General features: G+C 38.1%; 2 protein-coding genes and 1 long non-coding RNA gene across 3 annotated transcripts in view; 1 reads left to right on the top strand and 2 right to left on the bottom strand.

Annotated features, from left to right (window-relative positions):
- The window catches only part of tmem260 (transmembrane protein 260), a 45,745-nt gene extending 44,485 nt beyond the window's left edge, over window positions 1-1,260 (bottom strand). The window contains exon 1 of the mRNA XM_067455038.1: window positions 694-1,260. Coding sequence (XP_067311139.1) covers window positions 694-799 — 106 coding nt within the window. The 5' untranslated portion in view covers window positions 800-1,260. The remainder of the gene's footprint in view (window positions 1-693) is intronic.
- LOC137090990 (uncharacterized) lies at window positions 694-27,424 on the top strand. The gene is made up of 3 exons (XR_010908005.1): window positions 694-810; window positions 7,772-7,835; window positions 27,226-27,424. It is a non-coding gene; the product is annotated as an uncharacterized lncRNA (long non-coding RNA).
- peli2 (pellino E3 ubiquitin protein ligase family member 2) overlaps window positions 17,615-27,551 on the bottom strand; it is a 38,799-nt gene continuing 28,862 nt past the window's right edge. The window contains exons 4-6 of the mRNA XM_067455040.1: window positions 24,415-24,612; window positions 23,958-24,146; window positions 17,615-20,301 (exon numbers count right to left, since the gene is read on the bottom strand). Of these exons, the coding sequence (XP_067311141.1) occupies window positions 19,711-20,301; window positions 23,958-24,146; window positions 24,415-24,612 (978 nt within the window). The 3' untranslated portion in view covers window positions 17,615-19,710. The remainder of the gene's footprint in view (window positions 20,302-23,957; window positions 24,147-24,414; window positions 24,613-27,551) is intronic.

Genomic DNA, 27,551 nt, shown 5'->3' with positions numbered 1-27,551 from the left:
TGCCAATAGTGAGTTCCAGACCAAACATCTTCATGTGGGTCTGGCTTGTCAGGCTATAAAAGTGCATCATCCATTATAAAAGTGTTCCACACTGCTCCGTGGGGTTAATAAAGACCTTCTGAAGTGAAGCGTTTGTGCGAGAAAAAATATCCTTATTTAACTTTACAAAATGTAGCCTAATATCTAACTTCCGGTAACAGTCGTACGTGTGTTCACGGGAGACTGGTGTTCCAGCGTATGACGTAGGACACAGGTGTATATAGCAAAACAAAACTTAATTCTCGAGAGAACCAGCATATTCTCACCCGCCAGTGAACCACTTTTATGGACTTCAAATCAGAAACAGCCATTGACTGCCATTATAAAGCTTCTGAAAGAAGAAAGTCATACCTAAAATTACTTGAGGGACTAAATCATAGGTTAATTTTCATTTTTGGGGGAACTATGCCTTTAATATTTTGTTTGTGGTGATATTCAGATGTGGCTTGAGAGTCCAAATAATTTTGGGTTCCCACTGTAGGCTGTGTGATGGATTTAGACAGGTGTCTAAGATTATTAATCTCAATAGGTCTCATGCGATTCATACTTCCAAAAGCGTCATGTCATATGGCGTATGTGATGGTACAATATGCTGTTCTGTGATAGGCTGCATGTGATATAAACACAAACACATGTGACTGACTGCAATCCTACCTGAGTCTCCACCGGGCACAGCGCGCGGAGCGGAGGCGACATACACCGCGAAAACACACGCCACCGTCGCTCCCGTCAGTGTCCAAGTCGACTTGTCCGACGACATTTCAGCCTAAGGTTTGACGTTAGTGTTGAATATTTGAAACTTCGTGTGTTTTACATGTTTACTCAACGTCTCGTGAACCATCCATCTCGCGCAGCTAGTTTGCAATCCGGAGCGTACTCAAAACATACCGATAAATACATGTTTATGCGGTACGCCAATAAACGGAAGCTGTATTATCATGGGTGGGTAAGGTGTTAAAATAAAGTTATCGTTTAAGTTACCCACTATCCCGGATTGCAGCCTTTATGTAGATAGCATTTCAAATGTTGCTCTTAACAACGTTGCGTTTGCGCCGAACTAAATCTTATAACGATCGCGTCATTGTGCCTTTTTAGTCTTCTCGGAAGCACAATCAGGTTCCACTGATTACATTTACATCTGCACTGCTGATCTTTTGACTTTTCCGCCTGGATTCGAGCCGAGATAGTGCTGGATTTCACTTCCTGGTTGGGAGGGAGCTTGTAAAAATTACCATAGTAACCGTAGTTTCCACCGGCAAATTACCGAAGTTGCTACAGTTCCTGTGATTCCTGCGAAATCTAAATAAATAAATACATGATTTCCATTAAACACGATATTAAACTTTCAGAAACGTTTTAATCTCTCTTTGATGACAATGCCTAATAAGTTACTGAAGTTGTAGTAAGTAGCATGTTTTTCCCCCCTTCTTTTTCACCCTAACCTTCTTTTTTGACATTCTAGACATTTTAATCACATAATCTGGTGATGTGTAAACTCAGTGCCTACTATTATGATTACTAAACGGATTTCTTTACTATAAACATACTTACCTTAAAAGTGTTACTTTAACTGTTACTAAAATGTATTATCCATAAATATCATCAAAATAAAAAATGAAAGTGGCACAAATATTCCTAAAAGTTTATGCTGTTTAAAGGTAATTACACATTCTTTCATTCTTTAATAATAACAACAGTAGCTACAGCTTGTAACTAAGGTTATGTTCATTTGTAACTGATTGCACTGTTGTGTAACACTGGAGTAATTACATTAGACTACTATAAACGTTCATTCCCCACAGCGTTATTTTTATATGTGTCAAATTAAATGACATCTGCACTAACTAAAATCCTTGTGCACACCTTTAATTAGTCTTTTCCTGAGTGTGTTTGTGTTCACGTGGCTTGCTTCAGCACTGAAATGATTTGTCTTAGGCCTATAGTTTTTTACAATTAGCTGCAGTAAAATGTATTCTGGTGGCAGTTGCGTGGCTGTAATATGAGACCTTTCGGTGCCTGATGAGTGGAAGGGTTACCCTCATAAAAATGTCATGCTAGACTGATCATTAATCCTCCACTATCTAAACTGAGTCTGATCCTTGACTAAATTGAGAGCTCTGAGAGGTAGAGATGTGTCAGCACCTCAGTTCATAATCCTCCACACTCCCCTCCACCCTTTACTACCGTCCCGTCTAATCACGGTTTCAACCACCTACCTGACACACACACACACACACACACACACACACACACACACACACACACACACACACACTGTCTGTCTTCCTTCTTCTAACACACATCTACAAACTTCTTTCCCCAAAAAATGTAAAATTGCTAGACGGACTATGTTATTAAAATATGTAAATTCATAATATAAATATGTTCCTAAATAATATACCCCAGTTATTTTACTATAAGTGTAACTATCATAACTCTTAAAGTGTTTTCTAAAAATATAGTTGTTTTCTCATAAGCCTTTCTCCATTCTCATAAGCCTTTCAGCCATTCTCATTTTAGGAGGAGAAATGTTAAATTATTTTATAATTTGGTGCCTTCTAGAGAATTCTTTGCTTATGTGTACATGTCTAACAGAGCACAGACCACGTATGGGCCAGGGCTCGCAAAGCCCGGCAGGCCAATGAATCATTATATTCCATTCTCGATGTGTGCTTTTCTCTCTCTCTCTCTCAAGTTGACATCTGAAGGGCTGTGCATGCACGTGTATGTGTGTGTATTATATAAAAGTTAAGTTATTTAAAAAAAAAAGTTTCCTTATGGAGAAAATGATTGGAACCCAACTGTTGCACTCTGGATGAGTGTTGATGCCAGTTACATAAGCAGGTAGCAAAAGATAGGAGTGCCCTTAGCCAATGAGAATAAAGTATTAGTAACCACATAGGCTACCAGTACTATCTGCAGTGCTGTGTACATTTCTAAAGATTATGGTTAAAACACTAAGGCCTGGTTTCACAGACAGGGCTTGGACTAAGCCATGATTAGGCCTTACCGCTAGTTCAATTAGGTAGCTTTTTAAACATGCCTTAGAAAAAAAAAAAAACATCACTGGAGTGTATCTTGAGACAAAACAATGCCACTGCATATTTAAGATGCTGTATGTCGGTGCAAGTTGCTTTCAGTTGAAATGGCTCAAACATGCATTTTAGTCTGGGACTAGATTAAGCCTTGACTGTGAAACCAGGGGTAAAAGTCAGTTCGAGTGCAGCATTCATAAAATTTAAATGCAAAGAATGTGAGAATTATTCATCTGGGTTGAAATGTTAAAGGAGAAGGCTTATTTTTTTTTCCTTGACAGGTTAATCTGGGTAATTCTTGGTGCGTCTTAATTCTTCATCAATCTGTAACTGGTAAATCTGCCGTTCTGAAAGTTCAGGGGTTTGTTTTACCATTTAAATGCAAGTATGAATAATTTAAGACTTAGTCAGAAAAAAAGACAATTTGATGAGGGGACAAAATGAATTTGATGACCTCAAAACACTTTACAAATGCCATGTATTTACTCTATACCCCCTTTTTTAAGAGAGATGTCTGCTGACTACAGCCAATGCAGAGAAGACAGCAGAAAATCACAGTATTTTAAGAGCAAACCCAACATGCTAAATGGTAAAACATCACACATTGACATCTGCACATAAATTCAATCTCTCAGTGCATCAGAGAAAACTGGATTAGATTTCCTAAATCGCAGATAAATCCGCCACTCATTGCAATATGTTTCAGCTCCAGCCTGTTGCTTACTATCTGCTTACTTACTGTACACTGACAGTCTGTTTTAATCTAAACCCAAGAGCCTAGCAAACAAGTGGATTTTCAATAAAGCCCTTTAAAATCTGTAGAGAAAAATCCCATGATCCTCTGTGTTAGCTACACAAATATGCACAGCAATGAAAGGATTCGGTCCGCAACAGATTAATTGCAGTGGTAAATGCAATATGTCTCTCATGCACTATGTATTACTAGTGCATCCTTTTTTATTAATATACAGCTCTATCAGACAAGCTTTTTACAATCTCTGAGACAAGCATGTAATGATATACAGTTTATTGGGATCTCGGTTTCTTAAAAACCAGCACAAAACAAAAAGGCGATTCTTGCGCACATCAGTTGGCTATTTAGGCCACCTTTGTCTTCTGTTTACCTCCTTGTGGTTTACAAAGCACTCCAATTAAAATCCCAAAGATTAGGACAATTGTGATTAATATTCTTTAGTGGGGCCAGGAGTATGAGGCACAACAAAAGTGAGGGCTGCTTGGAATTGCCTTGAGCAGAACACCTAATGGCGACCAATTAAAATAAGAGGATTCAATTTGGCCAAAGCAACAGGAACCTTAAGATAATGCATGTATCTAAATTTGCAGTAGATGCCACTCTCTTGATTCTAATTCTATCATGTTTGTTATGGCATTTTCACAAATTACCTGCAGCCATTGCAACAAACTCTTAATAAAATAAAAACATTTTCTTAGCTTAATGTAACTGAGAAAGTTTTGGTATAAAGCAATAAACATAAATGGATTCCAGAAGGAGGAAGGAATTCCATATTCAACTTATGGAAAAAAACGAACTAAGTATGACGACGGACATAACGTAAGCGTTTTACATAAATTGCAGTTACAGTTTCTGCATAAGTTGAATACAGAAGGTGGTCTGATGGAAGCTAGATATTTAACTTTATAAAGTTTTAATATTGATATTTTTCTCACAAAAACCCATCGAGTCGCTTCAGAAGGCGTTTCTTATCCCCCTGGAGCTGTGTGGAGTACGTTTATAATGGACGGATGTGCTTTTTGAGCTTCAAACTCGTGAGCCCTGTTTATTGCCGTTGGAACTTGGAAGTGTGAGGATATATTTTAATTAGGGCTGTCAAAGTTAACGCGTTAATGACGCGTTAACGCAAATTCATTTTAACGGCACACAATGTATTAACGCGTTAACGCAGCGCACATTTTCTGTTTGATCCGTGGCATAGCCCGTAGTTGGAAAAAGTGAGAGCAGTCATAGACGCAAAGGATAACAGCAAACATTAATAGGGAAAGAAAAGGGTTGACATTAACATTAATATTCTAAACCAAAAGTGCAGAATTGCCTACCAAACTAACCATATTTTCTGTTTAACTGTTATTAGACTCCAGGTCTAAGAAAGAAAAGTGTGTTTTTTCACTGAGCACATTCTCTGCAGTCTGAGCGCGATGTACTGCAAGCTCACTCTCGCTCATGCCTGAGGTAAATCATTAACACCATCACCGCTTACAGTACACGTGTTTTATTGAACTAAATACATTACAACCGGCTAAAACTAATGCACAAGTTACTTTTCTGATCAAGAGCACTCCCGAGTCCGTGTTCTTCACACTGTTCGCGTGAATTGCGTCACAGTTCGGCGCACACACACAAAATACCGGCAGTTCAAAAGGGAAAAGCGCAACTGCAGTATTTGTCCATGTTGATTAGAGATGCATTTACAATTGCTAAAAATGTGCGATTAAATTGCGATTAATCACGATTAAATATTTTAATCGATTGACAGCCCTAATTTTAATATAACTATGTACGTCTGAAAAAAGAAAGTCATATACACTTATAATGTCTTGAGGGTGAGTAAATCATGGGGTAATTTTCATTTTAAAGTGAACTAATCCTTTAAGAACACATTCAATGTAGTTATTTTTTTGTTTTTTACTAAAAAAGTAAAATTTGGTAGGCAACACTACAAAAAGGTTCAGTTATTATAAGTTAATGCTTTAGATATTGACTTACAATTAACAATATACTATTTGTAGTATACTACTAGATTTGAACACTTCAAGATGCATAAAATAACAATTTAGGTAATGTATTTTGTACAAACAATAAATGTTTTCTTTTTTGAGAAATGAATAGGCCTACTTTTATTCAGCAAGGGCACATGATCAAAAGTAAATACAATCATAATAATACTAAAAATGTACATTTAAAATAAATGCTTTTCTTTTGCAACGTCTGCAAACATTTTAACCAATATATGTTTTCAACATTGATAATAATAAAAACAGCAAATCAGCATATTAGAATGATTTCTGAAGGATTGTGTGACACTAAAGTAATTGAAATTGTAATATTTCAGAATATTACTGTTTTGTGTCAAATAAATGCAGTGTTTGTGAGAATAAGAGACTTATTTCAAAAGCATAAAAAATATGATGATCCCAAGCTTTTGAACAATAGCACATTATAGAATTAGCATGAACCTAGATTAAGTTAACAAATGTTATACAAAATTTGTCATTGTTCTTCTAGTTCTTGTTACGTAATGCATCAACTAAAATTAACGAGTTATGACAAATCCTGACATAATGGAACCCAACCAAAAGGATGGCGTTAAATTAAGTGGTTATGACTTCAAGAAGGAATAAAACTAAAACACAAAAAAAAGGTTTTAGCATAGCGGATAGACTGCCAGGTTCGTGGAGGGTGTGTGGGTGAACTTTATGTGAGACTGAAGATGTGCACAAGGGAGAGGGAGACAGCACATCACAGCATGGGCTCGATGTGGGAGCAATCCAGTTACTTAAACTGATCAAGATTTAATTAACACAACGCTCGGCAATTACTCTGTAATTAAAGTCATTTGTCCTCTTGTGGAGCTGAGAGTGCCACTGCTGCCATAGAGCTGCAAATTAGAGAGGGGGATGACGAGGGGCTCAATGCTTGTGATGTGTTTGTATATTAGCCCTAGCCCTATAAATACACTACTGGCTGTTTTATCATTGAGCATGAAGGCAAGAAACTATATGATGTGGGCTTGTTGAAGGAATCCACCCCACTTTGAAATTATATTTTTGAGTTAAAAAGAAGAACAGGCTTGGTCAGTATATTATCAAAGGCATAAGGGGATGTTGCTCTATATATAAAAAAAATAGAGGACATTTTTTCACAGCACTAGTCTAGTCAGTTACATTTGAATTATATTTAATAAATATGCACAGAGAATAGGGTTTGTCACTCTTTACTCTACTTAATATTTCACATTCTGTAGAGTCATTTTTAAAGGTGCATTATGTACGTTTTTTTGTTCAAAATTAACATTTAAAGAGTCAATACATCATCAGTCACCATCATTTAAAACAAACTGCGAACAGAGGAGAGTCTGCTGGCAAAAAGAGAGCGAGACAGAGCTTGTAATAAAACAAGAACCAACATTGGCTTGGTTTTACGGAGATGGCGAGAACTGGATTTGAAATGTTGTAAAAGCAACGCAGATATGTTTTTATTGAACAGATAAATCGTCATATGTCGTTGATTGTAAAGCATTATTGTTCTATTATATCTATTGTGAAGGGTCATTTCATTATGGTTGTTGTAGCGCTGTGCTGGATTTTTTTCCAAGCATCATGTCAATTAATAAGTAAAGCTCCTGTAAGATCTTAAGCTAGTCAGCTTGAGATCCTTTCCATCTAAACTGGTCATATCTCTATGCTCCGTCTACATTAATCTGGATCCATTTGAAACTGGCATTTTCCATCCACTCTAGACTTGACCAAAAGTGTGCGTAAACCCTCATAAAAGCTCACTGAGATGATATAGATGGAACAAGACATAATGAAGTTATGAAGCTATTCTTCTATCAGGGTCATTTCATCATATCATATCAAAATATCTCACCATTCACTGGTGAGTCACTTACCATCATATGTTTGTTCTAAAACGCAACCTTTCTCATGTTTTGTCACAGGACAGCAAAGTAGATGGACATTTTCTGTCATCTTTTCAGGACTGTGATATGAAGAGTGTGCAAAGTAAGTTATCTTTAGCAACTGTGTGAAAGTGAATAGTACATAACGGGCACAACAGCGGTATAAACATGAATATCTATCAGTACAACATGCTTCATCATTTTCAAATACCTCCGTCTTCACAGTCCACACTACAATGTGGAAACGTCATTTTCAAATTCATCCACTTTGCAGAGCTTTTTCAAAAGCTTTGTCTTTGTCAGTAGAAACGCTGTCTCAGTGTGGACAAAAAGCCAAAACAGAGAGAAAAAGATGCGTTTCCAAACGAAAATATATTTTATGTGGACATGGCCTTAAGCCTAGTAGTGAATGTTTTATGAGAAGTAGGATACAGTGATCTCTCTCTCTTTTTTGAGTTATGAAAACCAAAGCATTTTTTATTATTATTTATTTTTACTGTTAGAGAGCCAAAAGTTACATAGTGTACCTTTTTAAAGTGGGATTTTGTTTAGCTTAGTCTCTTTTCCAAGAAAATTCATAACTGTTTTACATTTTGCCTAATTGGGGGCCAATTTATATGAATTTGTACAATCTCATTTGTACACTTTTATACAATCTGCTTATGCCCCACTCAGGTTTATGGGTTATGTTTAAAACAAAAACTTCTGTTAAAACAAACAAACATGAATCACATCATATGAAACCCCCAACTCGTAAAATAGTTTAATTTCCTCTTGAGATTGGATTGAAAATGTCCATCGTAATTGCCTAGGAAAAAGATATGATTTAACACAAGTTGACCTTATAGTGTTGCTATTAAAATAATCTTTGTTTAAAGGTGCAGTGTGTTGTATTTATGAGGATCTATTGACAGAAATGCAATATAATACATAACTATGTTTTCAGTGGTGTATAAAGAAAGACATTACATAATGAACCGTTATATTTCTATTACCTCTGAATGAGGCATTTCTATCTCTATACACCTCGGGTCACCGTACAGTGAAGTCGCCATGTTGCACCAGTATGTTTCTACCAAGCGGCAAAACTCCTCCAGTTTCTCTTGAAGCCAATTCGGAAGTGACTTAAACTGTAATTCATCAACTGGCCTCTAGGGATAGGCTCCAGAAGGGAGCAGAATCTCATTGAGCCATATATTAAAATGCCCAATACAGTCTGGTTTCTACCAAGCCTGCAGTCTCCCTCTCATTTACTGAAGCTTTCGCGCCTCGATCACCCCCTGGCGACCGGTCCCAGTATAGCCGCCCCTCTGTGTTTTCTAATGGACGCGAGGCAAACTAAACAATAAAATTACACTTCAAATATTTTTTCCCCAAAGTTAGTTTATGTCATTGAAGGCAGTTATCATCACGATGATTTCATTTCAAGTGTTCGTTTTTAAAATAAGTTTAGTTTGAGTTAGTTATCTGACGCTTTAAAAACGGGGTGTGTGACGTCATGATTGACAGCTGAGACTGACGGCTTCTCTGAGTGAAGTTGTCACTGAGGCACTAACGGACTTTTTTCGGAATTTTAGGGAGCAGATTGGTGCTTTAGCTTTAATTTCTACATTTCCATAACTGTTTATTTCACACCAACATAATTAATTGTTCTGCATCTGTGAGAGTGTGGGCGGGCTTTTGATATCGCAGCTGTACTTCCTGCTCTACTTCCTGCGCTCTACTGTTCAACTCCGGTCCCGAAATCTCTACTGCGCAGACTCGGTCCCAAGATGTCAGCGCCGTGCACCCCCGCCTGAAAGCTTCAAAAATGGCAAGCAGAAATGGATGATGTCGAGTTGTCCATATTTTTTTACGGTCTATGGTTTCTACAATAGCCCTAAACGGACAAACTGCTCTACAGAGTGCTAGCTATACTCTCTGCTGTCTCAGACTCCGACCTCTTTGTCCTGTGTCAGCCACCGTAGCTTTAGTGCTTCAAATTGGAGGGGTAATGGGTGGTTGTAAGTCGCAACCTCACCACTAGATGCCACTAAAATGTACACAGTGTACCTTTAATTGACTTTTAAAGCTACACTGTGTGATATTTTCCCCCATCTAGCGGTGTAAAGGTATATGACCATCCAGTGAATAATAGTTTCTGTTCCTCTCAATTTCGATTTCGTTTCAACTCCTACGGTGGCCGATTTAGTCATGGCTTCCAGTTCGACCTCTTCAGTGAGTGTTGCTTCAAGTGATGAGGTTACTTTTAAAAACTATTATAATTTGCAGTTATTTAATTTGCCAACTGATCTATGATCAAATTAATCTATGTAAAATAAATAATAGTTTTACGTTTTTGTTATTTTTTACCATTTTATTGCTAACATCAGCTATCAGGTTCCCAGACGAATGCAAGCTAATCTTAATAAAGTAACTTTTATCAGTGCTATCGTTATTCTGTATATTGTACGACATCACTAGCGTAAGGCAAACAAATTATAATGCAATTAAAATATTAATCTCATGTTATCCGTCATAGAACACGGATTTATGTTATAAGGTAAACAATACTTTTTCATCATTGACGCGAGGAAAACTATCCTAGACGTCGTTCTAGTGTTATGCTCAGCACACCATGATATAATTAGCCAAGCAACAATAAAACTTCCAATATACACAAATAGGCTGAATTAATATTACCTGTCGAGAAGAAAGCAGGCAACGTCGGCGAACAAAGATCTTTGTTCCTCATGAGCTCTTTCCATGGAAAAGCCACTCCAATATTTACTTTTGTCTTGTTGATTTGCCTGTCGCGTTGCCGTCTTAATTCTCTTTTCTGCTTCCTTGGCGACTCCGATACATATCCCGCAATGTTACTAGGTCCCCGACCCGAGTCGAATTCGGTAATCAATTCCGGGACGTGGTTGCTTTCACACAGAAGGCGACCTGGCAATGTTCCGGGTCCGACGTGCAGTGTGAAAGGGGCTTAAGAGTGATCCTCCGTCATCATATAGCAGCCTCAAGCAATCCTCCTCTTCACATTCGACACAGTGCCATCGAGTGTAAAAACGCGAAAAGCGAAGCTTGAATTTACGGGTATGTCCCTCTTTGGCAAATGTACTTTCAAGATGGAGGGGCAACATGGTGACCGCCATCCGAACCCTCACCCTCTATGTATTTTCAATTGTATATTATAAAATTACGAGAATACATTATTACTTGAAAGAAGTAAATATACATTAATGAGCACATATATTTTTGAAAGAACTAAGTGATTTTAGCTAAGAATAAACTAAAAAAGTTACACAGTGTAGCTTTAAGGTGCGGTATGGATTGATGGTTACTGCAGTCCAAATTCAAAATATTGGTGATTGTTGTTCTCTCTCTCTCTCTCTCTCTCTCTCTCTCTCTCTCTAAATTCAATTTGGCCAACTAAAATGTTTTGATGTGATCAGTCACGCAATTTTTTTTTTTTTAAGTGTGTTTTCTAGCAAATGTCAACCTGTGGTGTCGAAATACTATTGGTAAACTGGCAGCGTGCAGTATCGCTCAGTCCAAAACAAATCGGACATTCCGACACTGGCTCTAGCATTGTATTTCTGAAAAACAAGAAGGGTTCCTAACCCTTTTATTAAGTTGCTTTTTTAAAGAGTCAATTTAATTTAAGTAAAAGCTATCGTCCACAATATAATTGTTTTTAAAATGACAACTATGTTCTTTATTTGCTTTTATTAGTAAAATAATTATGAAATAAAACCCTTTACCCAAATATGATATTAAAAGGTTTTTTTAAAGATAAAATTTACAAATTAATTTTCAGCTAGGCTAGGTGTTTGTAAACAATGTAGATAATAGGTTAAGTATGATTTTTGACTAGGTACTGCCGATGTGACAGCACCGGTCTCTGCAGTCGTTTAATCTGACGTCATGTGTAGACTACTATAAAAGGGTGTTTTATTATTAAAACAGCGGTGCCACGACTTTTGCGCCTTCGGGTGCTCGTAAACAAACTGTGATGACAACAGAAGACAAGCTGAGAAGGCTCACGCCGTCCTCACACCGAGGCAAGGATTATGTGTTTTAAAGGCAATTAACGAGACGTTTCAAAACCCTCAACCATTTTCAGAGGTGAGTGTCTGAATGCGGACCTCTCCTTACCGCACCAAAATCCTCAGACAGTAGCCACGAGCGCAACTCCACTTACAGGCCGTAGATAATTAATGGGACATTTTCAGCGGCAAACAGTGACTAATTGCGCTAGACAGAAATAGCGAGGAATTAATAACATGCATCCAACACTTGCCACGATCCCCTACCGCTTCAATTTGCCGGGAGATTAAAAACGACTGCCAAGTTGACTAAATTAAGAGCGCGGGGGAAATGAACGCGCGTCTTGTTGTGTTTGCGTGCGCGTGTCTGTGTGCGTGCGTGTAGCTGTACTATCTCTTATTTACAGCCGATGATCTGCATATCATCTCTCGGGGTCTCACGCTGGGGGGAAAGAGGTGGAATATCAAGTGCACCACCCCGCCGAATGTAGGCGTCCTATTGATAATTTGGCGTCCAGCCTCCAGCCACCTGTGGCATATATCGCCTTGCCAGTTCACCGGGTTGGTGGACAGGAAAAATGGTGAAACAAATCGTGGTTAGACTTGTTTCCCCCTGCAGGAGCAATAGAGTTTAGCAGTCAACACCTTCCTTCCAGAGATACCCACCACTAACCCTTATCAAAACCCCCTGAAGGAATACTATTGACGGCTGTCATCATTTGGAATCTAATGGGATCAAACCACATTCCTACTGCATAGTGACATTCTGACGAATTAAATGGAACACTAGGAATTTCAATTTATCCAGTAGGATCATATTTGATTCTTTGAGGATTCTTGTTTTATCCTGTTTAGGATTGGTTCCAAATTATGATAGAAATTCCATTAGCTTTCCCTCAGGATATTTTGTTCCTTTATGAAAGACCTCATGCGGTCAGGTCTGGCCATAGCGTATCCAGAAGGACTGGATCAATGAGTATCAAAGATATTTCCCAAATCTGAAACAAACTCTTTTTATTGATGTTGGTTTTGACTTAAAAAGCTTTTGTTGCTTTCAAGTTAAATTTAATGGCAATGTCATGTGGTGTAACTAGCAAGTAAAAACATATTTATTGTATATTGTTAACAATAAAAACAATAACAATAATTTATATATATTGTTAAAGGTAGAAGGTAGAAATAGTTTTTTTTACAATTGTGACCCTGGACCACTAAACCAGTCAAAAGTTGCACAGGTGTATGTGTGGACTAGGCCTTAATCATTAGTAGCACACAGACAGTAGTGTATAAATACCCATCAGTGATGAAACATTGAACTAGGTGTTCCTAACACTGTTAGGCTTTACAATCATAATTGTAGATGATTAATTCATGTGTGATAGAGCACATTCTCAGACAATTTTTGGCAAGGCAAACGAGCCTGTCGCAACACAGCTGCTCGTTTCCAATCTTGACAACCGAATGATGGGTCAGAATTGTCCATTTTTTCTTTAATGCCAAAAATCATTGGGATATATTAAGTAAAAAAACATGTCACATGAAGATTTTTAGTACATTTCCTACCGTAAATATATAAAACATGTATTATTAGTAGTAATATGCATTGCTAAGGACTTCATTTGGACAATTTTAAAGGTGTTTTTTTGATGTTTTTTCCCAGATTTTCAAATAGTTTCATCTCGGCCAAATATTGTCCTATCCTAACAAACCATATCTAGAAGCTTATTTATTCAGCTTTCAGATGATGTATAAATAATAATAATAATAATAATAAATCACCCTTATGACTGGTTTAGTGGTCCAGGGTCACAATTAACACAAATTAATAAAATCATAAATATAATTTTGTTTTTGAAAAGTCGCACCATGACATTATTATATTTCTATGACATCAGTTTATCTGATATTTTAAGAGCCTTAATATCCGTAATATATTTAAGAGCTCTAAATATCCTTATGATATTTAGTTTTCTGAGCGTTGGTTGGACCACATGACTTTATTAGTCGTATCACATAAGCAATGCAGCATTTGTATCCCCTCAAAACAATAATAATAAAATAATAATAAGTTCATAGCCTATACTGTAAAAAATTATTTAGAAAAAAAGTTACCTGGTTGCCTTAAAATTGAGTTCATTGAAATTAAAATTTTGAGTTAATACAATAAGCATTTTTTGAGATTCAACAACCTTTATTAAAATATTATTAAAAGATTTTGTAAGCATATTGGGTAATTTCGTGTGTTTTATTTCTGATGACACAGTGAAACATGCCAAATAGTGCTATTTTCATGATTTATCAAATGTTTTATGTGGTTCAGATACAATAATATTTTGAGTTTCTATTTATTAAACAAATTTCCTTCATTGTATCAACTCTAATTTTTTATTTCAATAAACTTAAAATTAAGGCAACCAGGTTACTTACTTTTTTAAGTTAAACCAACAAAAAACAACTTTTTTTTACAGTGTATATATTATAAACTAATAGGATTATGAATATACTTATTTTAATGAGACTGTCTTCATTATACCTCAGGTATATTTAAGGCATTGTGTTTGCGTTGCATATTTTTACACATAACATAACAACAACAACAACAACAAAAAAAGTAATATCTCTGTTACACCTCATGTAAACCTCCAAAACTGATAAAGGTGCATTCATCTAGTTTTAATGTCGCTTATGCACATCATTGCAGTAGAAATAGAGCATAATGAACATGATCACTGCATCAATGTTCAGATGAAGTGTTTGTTCTGAAAGATTGTCTGAAGATCACCTTTCTAAAGGACTCGGCACTCCATATGCTGTTTTGATGTCACAATGCGCCTGTATCTTGACATTGCTGATCGGGCCGACATGTCTTGATTTTCTGCGGCTTTGATCCTTCAACAGTTGACTGTCTGAGCTGGCAGGCATCCTGAAGGAGACAGCTAGCAGGCAGCAAATAAAAAGACTCTCTCTCTCTCTCTCTCTCTCTCTCATGCAATATGCCCTTGCTAAGCCTTTCATATTACGTCTCAAGCAGTTTTGGTGGATGCACAGATCTCATGAGAGACACTATATTGAAAGGTATCTGAGCTGCAGCTGTAATTAAAATCGAATTGGTTTCGAATAACGACAGAACAGAGTACAGGTGCACACGTTAACGCCGTTCCTGACAGGCGTCCTCTGTCTTTATATATTGTAGCGAGGTGGCCTTTTCAGGCATATAATATTACATCACGCTTGAGCATTTAGCACGTTACAAAATAACGTTCCACAGGAAGCACAAAAGACGAGCCGTAAGCTTCATCACAAATGCAGACATTATGTCATTTTTAATAAACCCTCTTAAATGAGGGCAAGCCAAGCAGAGATTTCCCAACGAGCTTTCTGTCACCTTTACTACGATGACTGTCATTTGGAAAGGCAGCGTAGAGTGGGACCGAGACACATCCCATCTCCCCAGCATCTACAGGAGGAAATGTTAATTAGCAGTCATGGCATCCCACTGATCTTCCCTTTCAAAGCAGCTAAATGGCATGCTGAAAATCTAAATCCTTTTATATGCCCTTATTTGCAGAGAGAGCGCGTATGAAAGGGACGAATATGTCATCACTGTTTGATGGATAATGCGGTTGCCATTATTCCAAGCCCTTTCATACTGTGATTTTAGTGCATTTTTCCTTTTCTTTTTCAAAAGCATAGTGAGTTTTAAACCGGAAACCCACATGGCTGCAGATAAACTCTCGAAATGCATCAAGTTTACTTCAGTTAATATTAGTCCCTGGTTTCACGGACATGGGTTAAGCTAGTCCCAGGCTAAAATGGATGTTTGAGCTCCGAGAGAAACTTGCACTGACAGATCTTAAAATATGTCAGTGCCATTGTTTTGACTCAAGATGCTCATCAGTAATGTTTTTCTCTAAGGTACACTTGTAAAAAATGCCCTAATTGAACTAAGGCCTTATCCTGACTTAATCTAAACCCTGTCTGTGAAACCGGGCCGGTGTTTTTAAATGGTGCTTTTGTATCCTTCTCGTTTTGCACAATTAAAGATTATTATAATCAAAATGGTTTGATTTTGTGAAAGGTCCACCGTTCCCATTACAAATGAAATGTATTATCATGAACAAAATAAGAGTAGCATTAACTTTTTTTTTTTTTAAGTGCTATTTAACTTGCAGTAAAAAAAAAAAGTAATGTAGCACAAAAAAGGTTTAATTCATATTTGTTATGTTCTTTAATGTAGTGCCCATTAAATACATTCATGTTTCTAGGCCTATCTTTAGCTCACAAATGCAGTCTGTGATATTTCCAGTTTAGTTAATATGATAACAGCGCCCTCTTGCGGCTGTGGGTAAAAATGAAAGAGTAAATTCAAAAAAGATATGAACGAAGTGGATGCTGTTAGCGTCTCTTTAATAATATTGATTTTAATCATCAAAACTTTCTCATATCTCACAGCATCAGATCTGTTTAGCAGCCAATATTTGGAGCATTATCTTCAAAAAGTTCATATTTGATGGGAACTAAATTCTGAACTTTTAGCTTTGTAATGGGATTGATGATGTAATGCAGAGCAACTGGAGAAAGATGAGTAGGAGGAAGCACAAATAGGTTCTTTATAGGCCTGAATCAAGTACTCATAAACAGTGATCTACAGACAATGGTCATTAACACAATGCTCAAAGCTTTAAAGTCTGGTGTGAGCCACCTAATTTGGTCAAATGATTGTCATTATTCACTCACTTTCATGTTGTTCTAATCTAAACCCATGTGACTTTCTTCCATGATGTCAGGCAGAGCGTAGACTCGTTCACTCAGCGGCCCGCGTTTGATTATTCATGCTTGAAAAACAATTCTCTGGACTTTAGTTATTCACCCAAAAATGAAAATTGTCATAATTTATTCACCATTCTGTCGTTCCAAACCTGCATGACTTCCGTTCATCTTCGGTACACAAATGTAAATCTTTTTTTGACAAAATTCTGTCCCTCCATTGACAGCTACGCAACTACCACTTTGATGTTTTAAAAAGTTCATAAAGAGACCAAAACGGATATATTTCAATTGAGCGGTTTTGTCTAGATTTTCTGAATAGACTTGATCGCTTTAAATCAGGGGTGTCCAAAGTCGGTCCAGGAGGGCCGCTGTCCTGCAGAGTTTAGCTCCAGCTTGCCTCAACACACTGCTAAAGTTTCTAGTATGCCTAGCGAGACCTTGATTAGCTGGTTCAGGTGTGTTTAATTGGGGTCGGAGCTAAACTCTGCAGGACAATGGCCCTCCAGGAGCAGGATTGGACACCCCTGCTTTATATGATGAACAGATTGAATTTAATCTTTTATTTCACATATAGACATTCATCAACTCGCATCAATTGTGGTAAACAGAAGTTCAAACATGTTCGCTTGGCTTGCAAGAACCAATGCGGTTTGTTCTCGTGTTACTCAGCACGTTTGTGCTTCGTCAAGAACCAATGCGGTTTGTTCTCGCATGTCAAGGTCCAGTTGAGCTTCTGTTTATGTTCGCTGATCAATGTTTATGTGACTAAAAGCCCAAATTAAATCTGTTCATCATATAAAGCGACTGAGTCTCAGAAAATGAACTAAACCGCTCAACTCATATGGATTAGATTTACAATCTCCTTATGAACCTTTTAAAGCGTTAATGTGGTAGTGTCAATGGAGGGACGGAAAGCTCTGATTTCATTATAAAGATTCTCATTTGTTTTCTGAAGATAAACAAAAGTCTTTGAAATGACAAATTGATGACACATTTGTCATTTTTGGGTAAACTATCCCTTTAAGAGAAGACGTAACCAACATATTGGTGATCCAAAGCTGCAGTCAAAACACTAACGCTCTTGTGTAATGCTTTATTTTGCTGAAATTTACAGTTGCTTACACATGAATTGTGCTTCCTGGAATTTAAAATGACAAACACCTTTCACAAAATCCTTTGACTTAAAAAAAACATGTTTGGCATTATTTGAGTTAATGCTACATGGAAAAGCCTCATATCAGCATCATTGTTAATAAACAGTAGCTTTGCTTAAGTAAATATACTCCATATTCCCAGTTCATTCTGCTTTTGGTGTGACGATTTCACAATGATATGTTTCAAGAAAACAAAATATCCGCTCAACAGAACATCCCTCTTAACGCATGTATATCGCACAAGGCGTTCATCCCACAAGAACTGCCTGTTTATCCAAACAAGATATATAGACACGAGAACATTTCAATAATTAATTTACAAATGAAATCTAAGGTGACATTTTACAGTGTTTATATTGGATCTGAAAGTAACATTGAGTGTGGTAGGAATCTTGGTTTATTTCACAAAAACGAGCACGGCCAGAAGGCTTGAGCGTCAAAGAAAATACGACTAGCGACTGTTCACAGGCAGAGTAGCGATGCAGAATGCACTTCAACGAACGATGACCAGATATTGTGTAGGGGTGAGACATTCATACAGACACCTACCACACAGTAAAGTACATACTGAATAAATATATTAGTATCTGTTTTAAAACAAACAAACTGTACATGGGCTTGTATGTAGTAAAATACTTTTCAGTGAGTAAAAAGGAAAAAGGGCTCTGTAAATCCAAGAGTTTAAAAAAATACCCCTTCAGTGCCACAAAAAAAAAAACCTTGACACCCCTGTAAAAATGTCTTTAGGCATTAGAAACCACCTCTGTATAAATTTTAGGAAAATAGTAGAATAAGTCATTTTAAATCTCATAAGCTTATAAAACAGTTCAAATGGGATGAATTTTGACCAATAAGAAATGGTTCCCAAGCGGTCACCGTCTCCGCTCCTGTATGTCATACACCTCTACAATTACTTTCAACCATTTTCCACATTTGAGAAAAGTGTAGATACCGATTTGCAGAATAGTCCACAATTTTTACATCTGCTTTGATTATACATCAACATGTGGAAAATTAACAAGCAGTGAACAGTATCAAAATATATATTTGGAACACGCTTTTCTGGAAACGACACCGGGAAATATTCTTTTAGTTACAAACTATTTGTTAAAAATATTTGGCAACGACCTGTGTTAATCTTGTTACCGGTGACCCCGGTATGAATAAAAATACCTCTACATCAAAGCTTAAAATCTTCAACCATTGAGAGAGAAAAAAAAAAAGTTAAGTTTCCAAATACTTGAGTTCGCTGAAGTAGGTGAATATAGAAGACTAGGCTAAACATGATGCAATCCATATGAAAAATGGAAGTTTCCACTGGCTGATCAGTATTCCTGCAGAATCCTTTAGAAGTGTTATTTTGGTAGCTCTTCATGTAGAGGATAAAATAAAACTAAATAAAAATCACCCTTTTTAATCTTTGGAAACCACCATTTTAGTATTGTAGTTCCCAAAACACGACAGATCCAACAAGTGGATCCTTGTAAGCCCTCAGTGGAATTTGGGATATGGGAATCTGACCTCTGGGAGTTCCCACACATTGAAGTATTTAAAATAATGGATCCTGCTCCTGGGGATCTGACCATCCTGCACAGTTTAGTTCCAATTCCACACGCTAGAACCAGAAAATCAAGTTCTTTGGACATCACTGGAAAGATCATTAAAGCAACAAAACTCCACAGGAAGGTCGATCACCTAAAATCAAACGAAGCACCGAGTCTAAAGCCGAGTATCCTATATAGAAATGTATTAAATATCCTGAGTGATGTAGTAATGCTGGGTGTGAATAGACATCTTGTAGGCCGGTAGACAAAATAACTGTCAGGAAATCACGACGGACACCTCCTGTCATTCACCACGTCATCCGATCAAAAACCTGCTCTCCTGCATAAGCATTTCAAGGGCAGCTTCACAGCTTGCGGTATGAATCGGTCTTTATACCAACTGTCCTTCAGCATACTGGATTCTACTTCAAAATACATAATCCACCGTCCACCAGTTCATTATAGCCTCCTCCATGCTGTCAGTCTACAGGCCCCTGGAAGATAAGCTTGGCCCACTTTTGCATCAGATTGAGTTGGGTTGCGCAAAAGGGGCAGGCCGCGTGGAAAGCATGGGTGCCGTGCGGTAAAGGAATCTCCGCCCAATACCGGGTTGACTTTTCAGAGCACACATGGCCGCAAGGTACAAAGGCATGCGTCGGTGCGCCAGTATCTACATAAAAGGCCGGTTCGCATCCAAGCCACAGTGGTACATAGGGGCCCACGGTTCTGCACATGGGACACTCTCTTTGAGCATTGGCGTCTCGTTCGGAACGGTGGCCCCAGTCGTGGTAGCCATGAACGTGGCCACAGGCAAGGTAGACCCAGGGCTGTTTGTCCTCTTGAGCGGGTACGCTGGACAGGGCTCGGCTGCAGCGTTGCATGCTGGGAAAGGCCAGGGTGTTGAGGCCCACGGGGCACTGAGGCCGGGCTGCGTTGAGCTCCTGCCGCAAGGCCTCCAGGTGCTTCTGAGTGGGGGTGTGGAAGAGGCCGTCGGCTGTGCGCCAGAGCAGCGTGGCTCCGCAAAGGTCAACCAGAGAGCCATCCTGCAGTACGTTACTCTCACTCTCCACCTGAGCAGCACAAAACAAACATCTGAGCAGTGCATTCCTTACAAGCATTCCAGCTATTTTCAAAAACACTTGTCCTATGTAGGGCTGAGAGGAAACCAGAGCATTTGAGGAAAACCACACCAACATTCGGGAGAACATGCAAAGTCCTCCTAGTTCAGCTGGGAGTCGAACCAAGCATTATAGACGTTCATTAAATACAACTGCTTTCACTGGTTAACTGCTCCCATCACAGGTCTGAGAGACAGAAAGGCTTGTTCTAGAGGTCTTCACGGGTTTTGAACTAGAGGTCTTCACGGGTTTTGAACTAGAGGTCTTCACGGGTCCACTTGGATCCAAAACCCAGAGGTCCAAAACTATGATGGGAGCATTGGACACAGGACAGGTTTGGTATTAGTGGCCTCAGGTGTGCTTTTCCCCGAGTGGACCCGAGAAGACCTGAATTAAACCCTTAAACCATGTCGAGCATTTAACAATTGTTATTTAAAAATTCTATGACAAAGTTATGGTTTCACTCTGAATCCAAGCAGCATGCAGGAATGGACTCACGATTGCTTCCGCATTTGCCTACCATTTCAATGAGCGCTCTCAGCATGGAGTAAAATCAACTTTAATCGTAGTACGGTCAGGTAAATAACATTAGAGCCTATAACTTTTGGCGTAATGAGGTTCACAATGCACATTTCAGCACAATCATGTTAAGTGCATTTGAGAAACGCACATTGAAAAAGGAACAATCCCTCGCACACAGAAATCTCATCTCATAGCTATGAGATCCTTCAGAAAAGGCCACTCGCTTCATTACGTGTGTTCATGCAGGGATTTTCTGTTTTGTGTGCAGAAGCTGAGGTAAATAGCATACAACAGACACTAGTGAATCCATGATTTATTAGGCTATTGATTTAATTTGTAGAGCTAAATCACATTTATTTTTCTAATCCACTGGTCACAATTGAAAGCCGAACTCAGAAATAGCTTGTATCCATCGGGCAGGCAATAATATAAAGTAATAATAAATAAATCCATCTCAGGTCAGGTTTTTCTTTAAAGAACAAAAATGATGCACATCAGGTTCTGGTAGGAAGTGATTCGGGTCAGGTACAGATTTTAGGACCTGAGAAGACTTCTACTGTTGAACACAGTTTGCCTTTTGCCCTTCAGGTGTTTTTGTTGCTAGTCACTTTCAGATTTCTCTCTTCATTGAGCTGGTCAGCAAAGTTGGATTTAGCCTATGGTTTAAAATAGTCTTAGGCCCTGTCCACATAATTTCAAAACCACAGCATTTTTGCTCAGCGGTTTGGCTTTTCATCTACACTACACGCAAACGTAGTATCTGGACACTGAAACCAAACTTTTTTTGAAAACTCCTGCCAGGCTGAACATTTTTGGAAACTCCGGTTGCAGTGATGTCGTGTAGAGAGTGACACCGGAGATTTTGGCTTGTTGTGTCAGAACCGGAAATCTTTTTTTCCAGGCTTCTAAATGGCCAACATGGATTGGTTAGGGTTATATTGTCACCTGTTGGTTTGGCATGCTCTTGACAGCGCTTCACAGCATTTTTTGCATTTTCATGCAGATACAATTAAAAAAAATAGTAATAATTTAAATGGAGGAAAACTGTTTTTAAAACTACCTGTGTATGTGTGGACTAGGCCTTAATCATTAGTAGCACACAAACAGTAGTGTATAAATACCCATCAGTGATGAAACATTGAACTAGGTGTTCCTAACACTGTTACGCTTTACAATCATAATTGTAGTATAGATGATTAATTCATGTGTGATAGAGCACATTCTCAGACAATTTTCGGTAAAGCAATCTGGAGCCTGTTGCAACTCAGCTGCTTGTTTCCAGACTTGCCAACCGAATGATGACAGGATTCTGATCCACTCACACGCGAGGTCGCTCTCGTGCACCGTTTTATACATTTAGACATAAGGAGCAATGTAGTTCAACACTGCATTTCCCCATGAGACTGCCATAGATTGCATTCTTCTTAACCATGTCTGTGGAAAAGTGCCATCTGTGTGGAGTTTGCATGTTCTACCGTGTCCTCTGGGTTTCCTCTGGGTGCTCTGGTTTTCCCCACAATTTAAAAACATGCAGCCTAGGTCAATTGGAGCCACAATTTTGCATAATCCACAGCAGCACTCTCACAACCCTACAGAAGTCAAGCGGTTTGATGGATGAATAGATATTGTTTTCCAATTTTCTGAATCAGATACTTGTAGATGCCTGGTTATTTACTAAGAGTGTACAGTTATCGAAGTGTATAAACTAATGCACTGTTTAATTTGTGGATGTGATCTTTTTCTCCATCACTTGAAATTTGTTTGTGTTCTTTATTTCTCAAGTGAACAGTCAGTAATAAATCAAACCTTAATGAATGTGTGTTCATTACATTTAGCAGTGTGTCCACAGCAAAACAGTTGATGTGGTATTGAAATTGGTGGTAACAATGAGTGAGTGCAGAAGCACATTTGTCCTCTAGGAGGAGCTAGAGGTTCAAAGACTCAAGCATGCTTATTAATCATACTCAAACAAACAGTTGCTTTGCCCTGATGAAGACCACTGTTGGTCGAAACATGTTGGCTCTTGTATTTTAAAATGACTTAAGCCATACCTAATAAAGGATTTTTAATTATTTCCTTATCCTTCATTTACATCTGACAGAGTGCCTTGGGCCTGCCTTTTTTTTTTTTTTTTTTGTCTTTGGATTTTTCCCTTTCCCAAGAGCACCTATTACAGACTATTTAACGCCACCTGAGCGCAGGGTTGAACCCGTTGCAACTCAAACATACTGTTGGGACTTTTATAACACAGCTCTTGATAACTAAAACTAACTTGGCTCAAAAAGAAAGCAAAGCTGATTTGTCAAACATTTCTTTTTTCTTCCTTAGAAATCACTATCTTCCTGCTATATTTGAATTTTAGGGGTCAAAGTTCACTATGGATTTCTAAACTCTGAACAGTAAAACAAACATGGTCTTAAGACATACTATAGAAGTACTGCTACTTCTCTTGCAGAAATCTAGAGTGTCCTAGTCAGGGCATGGTGATAGGGGCCTCTTTAATTTTCAGCTTGAGGGCCGTCCTTAAAAGGGAAAATTCGGTCATCATTTACTCTCCCTCAAAATGTCCCAAATCTGTTTATTCTATTAAACACAAAAGAAGATATTTTGAAGAAAGTTGGTAATCATACAGTCGACGACACCCACTGACTTCAAAAGTAGGGGGAAAAAACACTAGAGAAGTCAATGGTTTCTGTCAATTGTCTGATTACCAACATTCTTCAAAATATCTTTCATCATAAAGTCAGATTGAACCAGTCCACCTTGCAATCCTAGTAGTGGATTAAACCATCAAAGTTGAGGATTCAATATTTTGTGTGGTTTTTGAAGCATCAACTTTGATGGTTTAATCCACTATTTACACACACAAATGAGTGTTATTCTAAAAATCGGTTTGTGTTTATCTGAAGAAAGAAAGTCATATACACCTGCGATTGCATGATGGGCGAGGAAATGAGAACTTTAATTTTTGAGTGGAGCATTCCTTTAAATTTGAGCTTGAAAAAGAAATTGTGAGTGAACTGACGATTGAAGGAGACTGCTCGATTTTAGTTTACAATGTAGCCAGATGCAATTGACGCACTAACCAGTTTTCCTCGAGTTTGAGCAGACCGTGTTTCTCTCAGTGTGTAAACATCTCCACACACTGATATCTCCCTCCACACACCAGGCTTGGACTCCTCTGTGAACCCGCCCCGTGGGTGCATGACGAGCACACCATTGGTTGTCAGCCCGTCCATGTGACCATCTGGATTCTTCCATTTGGCTGCTTTCTCCTACGGAGAGAGACTTAATTACTATACATAAACAAGTGTGCACTCTCTTTTTAGTTACACATGGGTGAGTCATTCCAGTTAGCCGGACACACCTATATTTACCAGGTAAGTTTAGATCAGTTCCACTGGATCAGCAGAAGTGGATACTTCCCCAGACAGCACATACACAAGCATATATAAATAAAAGCTTTATAAAGCTTTTCGTAACCAATGAGAAAATGAATCCCAGACAATTCCATTTCAAGACCAGGCAAGAAAACAGACTTACTCCGAGAAATATATTCTTGGAAGAATCAAAGCCTGCAGCGTAGATGCGCGCCGTAAAGGGCGGGTTACGTTCACACACCACCCGGCAGGCAAAGCGGGAGATGGTGCTTTGAGTGATCGGCGTCTCCTCACTCTCGCCTCCCCCTGACACGGTGTCAGTCACCACAAAGTCAATAGGTCCCTCTGTTGATCGTCCGATCTAATACACAAAAGAAGAATTAAAGTTTCTCAGCTACATCGTACACACTCAAATATTATGTGCTTACTACAAACAACTCTATAAATTGTCTATAAAGAGAAAGTCCAGGGACTATAAAGAGACTATAAAGTCTCTATAAATCATATTCTAGGTCATGACAGAAAGAACAATATTATGGGAAACCAATAATGATAAGCTACCACTACAGTTCAAAGGTTTGGTGTTGATAAGATTTAAAGTTTTTGAAAACCTTTTGTGCTCACCAAGGCTGCATTTATTAGATAAATACAATAGAGACTGTAACACTGTGAAAGATTACAATTTAAAATGTCACTTTTTCTGTGGTTGCAAAGGTGATTGCTGACTGGAACAATTTCAGCTGAAAAGTGTCACAATGATCGTTCAAAAATCATTCTAATATGCTGATATAGTGTGCACGAAACATTTTTTAACAAATATGAAAATGGATGTGTTGCTTAATATTTTTGTGGAAACTGATTTTTTTTATAATTGTCAAGATAATTGTATGAATAGAAAGTTTAAAAGAACAGCATCTATTTGAAAATTTGACTCTCACATTGTTACAAAAAAAAAAAAAAATATATATATATATATATATATATATATTTTTTTTTTAGATAAAAATTCTTTACACCTCCAGGCATATCATGAATATAAAGCTAATATCAAGTGCAAAAACTTTTTTGTTTTGTATGCTTATGAGCTGAGTGACAATTACTGTCCCTACACTATTTTGTCTCAACAGTAAACAGAATGGAAAACAAGCATGCATGTGCCAGGGCTTGTTTGAAGAGCCCATTTTAGTTTTAAAAGTGGGATGGAAATTCCTAAGAATAGAGGGGTGCTTATTGCACTAAACCTTGTTTATAAATACTCATACTGAAGTACTGAAATAAAGATGCAACAGTCTCCACTTTATTTCCTTTTTATAGAGATAGTTTCTGTTTTGTCCCTGTTGCTGGTTCCTGTTTTGCTTTTCTTTCCATTTGCAACAATCGTTGTGACTCGACCCCTCAAAAACAACCACATGCGCAACCCTGTATCCGAGCATGTGACTTGTGGAGCTGATATAACTGTTCCCATAATCACAGATCTTGATTAGCTGCAGAGGTCAGACACATTAAAATGACAGAGAGATTTGCCAACTGCACAGTTAACAGGCAGACATTGAATTTATAAGGGCTGCCCCTGACTAAAGATGTCTCTAGTCGTTCATTTAAGCCATTAGTCGAGTAAAATCACTTGTTTATACTAATTTAAAGTACTTAAATATATACTTGGGCGAAAGCCAATCCGTCGTCAAGTGCATGCATAATATTTGCTGCAAAAGTAATGATTATGAATGTGTCGGAAAAAATAGCAGATATTTTAATTTGCCTATGTATTAATAAACTAGTTAGTGTCATCTGCAAAGATAAAGTTGACTATACAGACTCACCATCTCCGTAGTTCCCCTGTCTTTAGAGAGAAATGCACCTTTCATACAGATTTTCATTTTCAGAGTGTTTTCTATTTGAATTGACATTTCAAGCTTTCTAAAGACCATCTCTCATGTCTGTGAAGCAAGTATAGTACAGCCGAGCTCCAGTTCGCAGAGACCGAGATGGCAGAACGTGCATCCTGTTTGCTTTCTTTATTTTACAAAAGCACAACATCTTGTTATTGTGAGTTTTCACAAATAAAAGTTTACAGTTTCCTTTACAGTTTTGAATGATGCATTATTCTTATCTTTGCGGAAAAAACCCTGAGTATTTTAAGGACGCTGTTATCAGGAAGGAAAAAAGAAAATTCTGCACCTCCATAACCCCTTTTTCCTCCAGAATGAACCGGTGGTAGTTCAAAGCCAGTTCGGAGTTGGTTCAACTGACAAACCTAAGAACCAGTTTGGCTTTCTACGGGCTAGAGCACCAGCCAGGTCCAGTGTTTCCAAGTCAACAGGTCTACTTTAACACTGTTGCCGCGGGCTTTTTTTCATGTCTGCGGGTTGAAGTTACCCCAATTGTGTTATTTTTAGCCCCAAAAATGCTAATTTTAGCAGGGAACCCTAAAACATTTTACCCCTCTGAATGCATTTTTTGTACCAAAGAAAAATTCTTTATGGTCACAGTAACCCCACCCCCAGCCAGTGACGCAAATGGTTCTTACTTCAAGCCCAGCAATGTTTTGGTGCTATTTAAGTGCTTCTTTGTTCTTTAAAGAAAAATCTGACCTGAGATGGATTTATTTATTATTACTTTATATTATTGCCTGCCCGATGGATACAAGCTATTTTTGAGTTAGACTTTCAATTGTGACCAGTGGATTAGAAAAATAAAGTACTTTGGTGCTCGAAGCTGGTGCTTTGGGTGTGGACAGACAAAGAGCCAATTTGAAACTAGACTCTGGCTCCGAACCAGCACCAGGCCTGTCTTGGTGGAAAAGGGGTACATGTCATGCAGTATGTGTGCTAAGGGGTCATATTCACATAGAAAGTGTTTTTCCCCATTCCAATTAGAGATGGGCAAGAGTACTCGAACATGACCGCGACTATCGATCATGAAAACGAAGATTGCCCTGGCTTTAAAAAAATACATTTGTCTATTTTTTTGATAGGTTATTACGGCATTTTGGCCGGTACCGGAGGTCTACCAGACCGGCAAAAGTGAAACTGGATTTGAAAGCATGCATATTTCCGGACAATGGACAAAAGTTTGGATTTCCTGCCTGACATACTGTAATTACCACAAGAACCCGCCGTTAACCATCTACCCCCTCGTGGACTGTGTGACTTCACCACTTCCTGTATAGTTTTTCTTTCTCCTGCAACTAACCAACAAATAAATTAAATTTTGGTCAATCCCAGCCAATCCCAGCCCTGGTATTTATGCTCAAAGGGTCAGTGGAGAAGATATTTCAAAGCGTTTTTTATGTTTGCAGAA

Source organism: Pseudorasbora parva, chromosome 10, assembly GCF_024679245.1.
Source record: "Pseudorasbora parva isolate DD20220531a chromosome 10, ASM2467924v1, whole genome shotgun sequence".
NCBI lineage: Eukaryota > Metazoa > Chordata > Actinopteri > Cypriniformes > Gobionidae > Pseudorasbora > Pseudorasbora parva.
The sequence above is the reverse complement of the archived record's forward strand: the minus strand, read 5'-3'. Positions and strand labels throughout refer to the sequence as shown.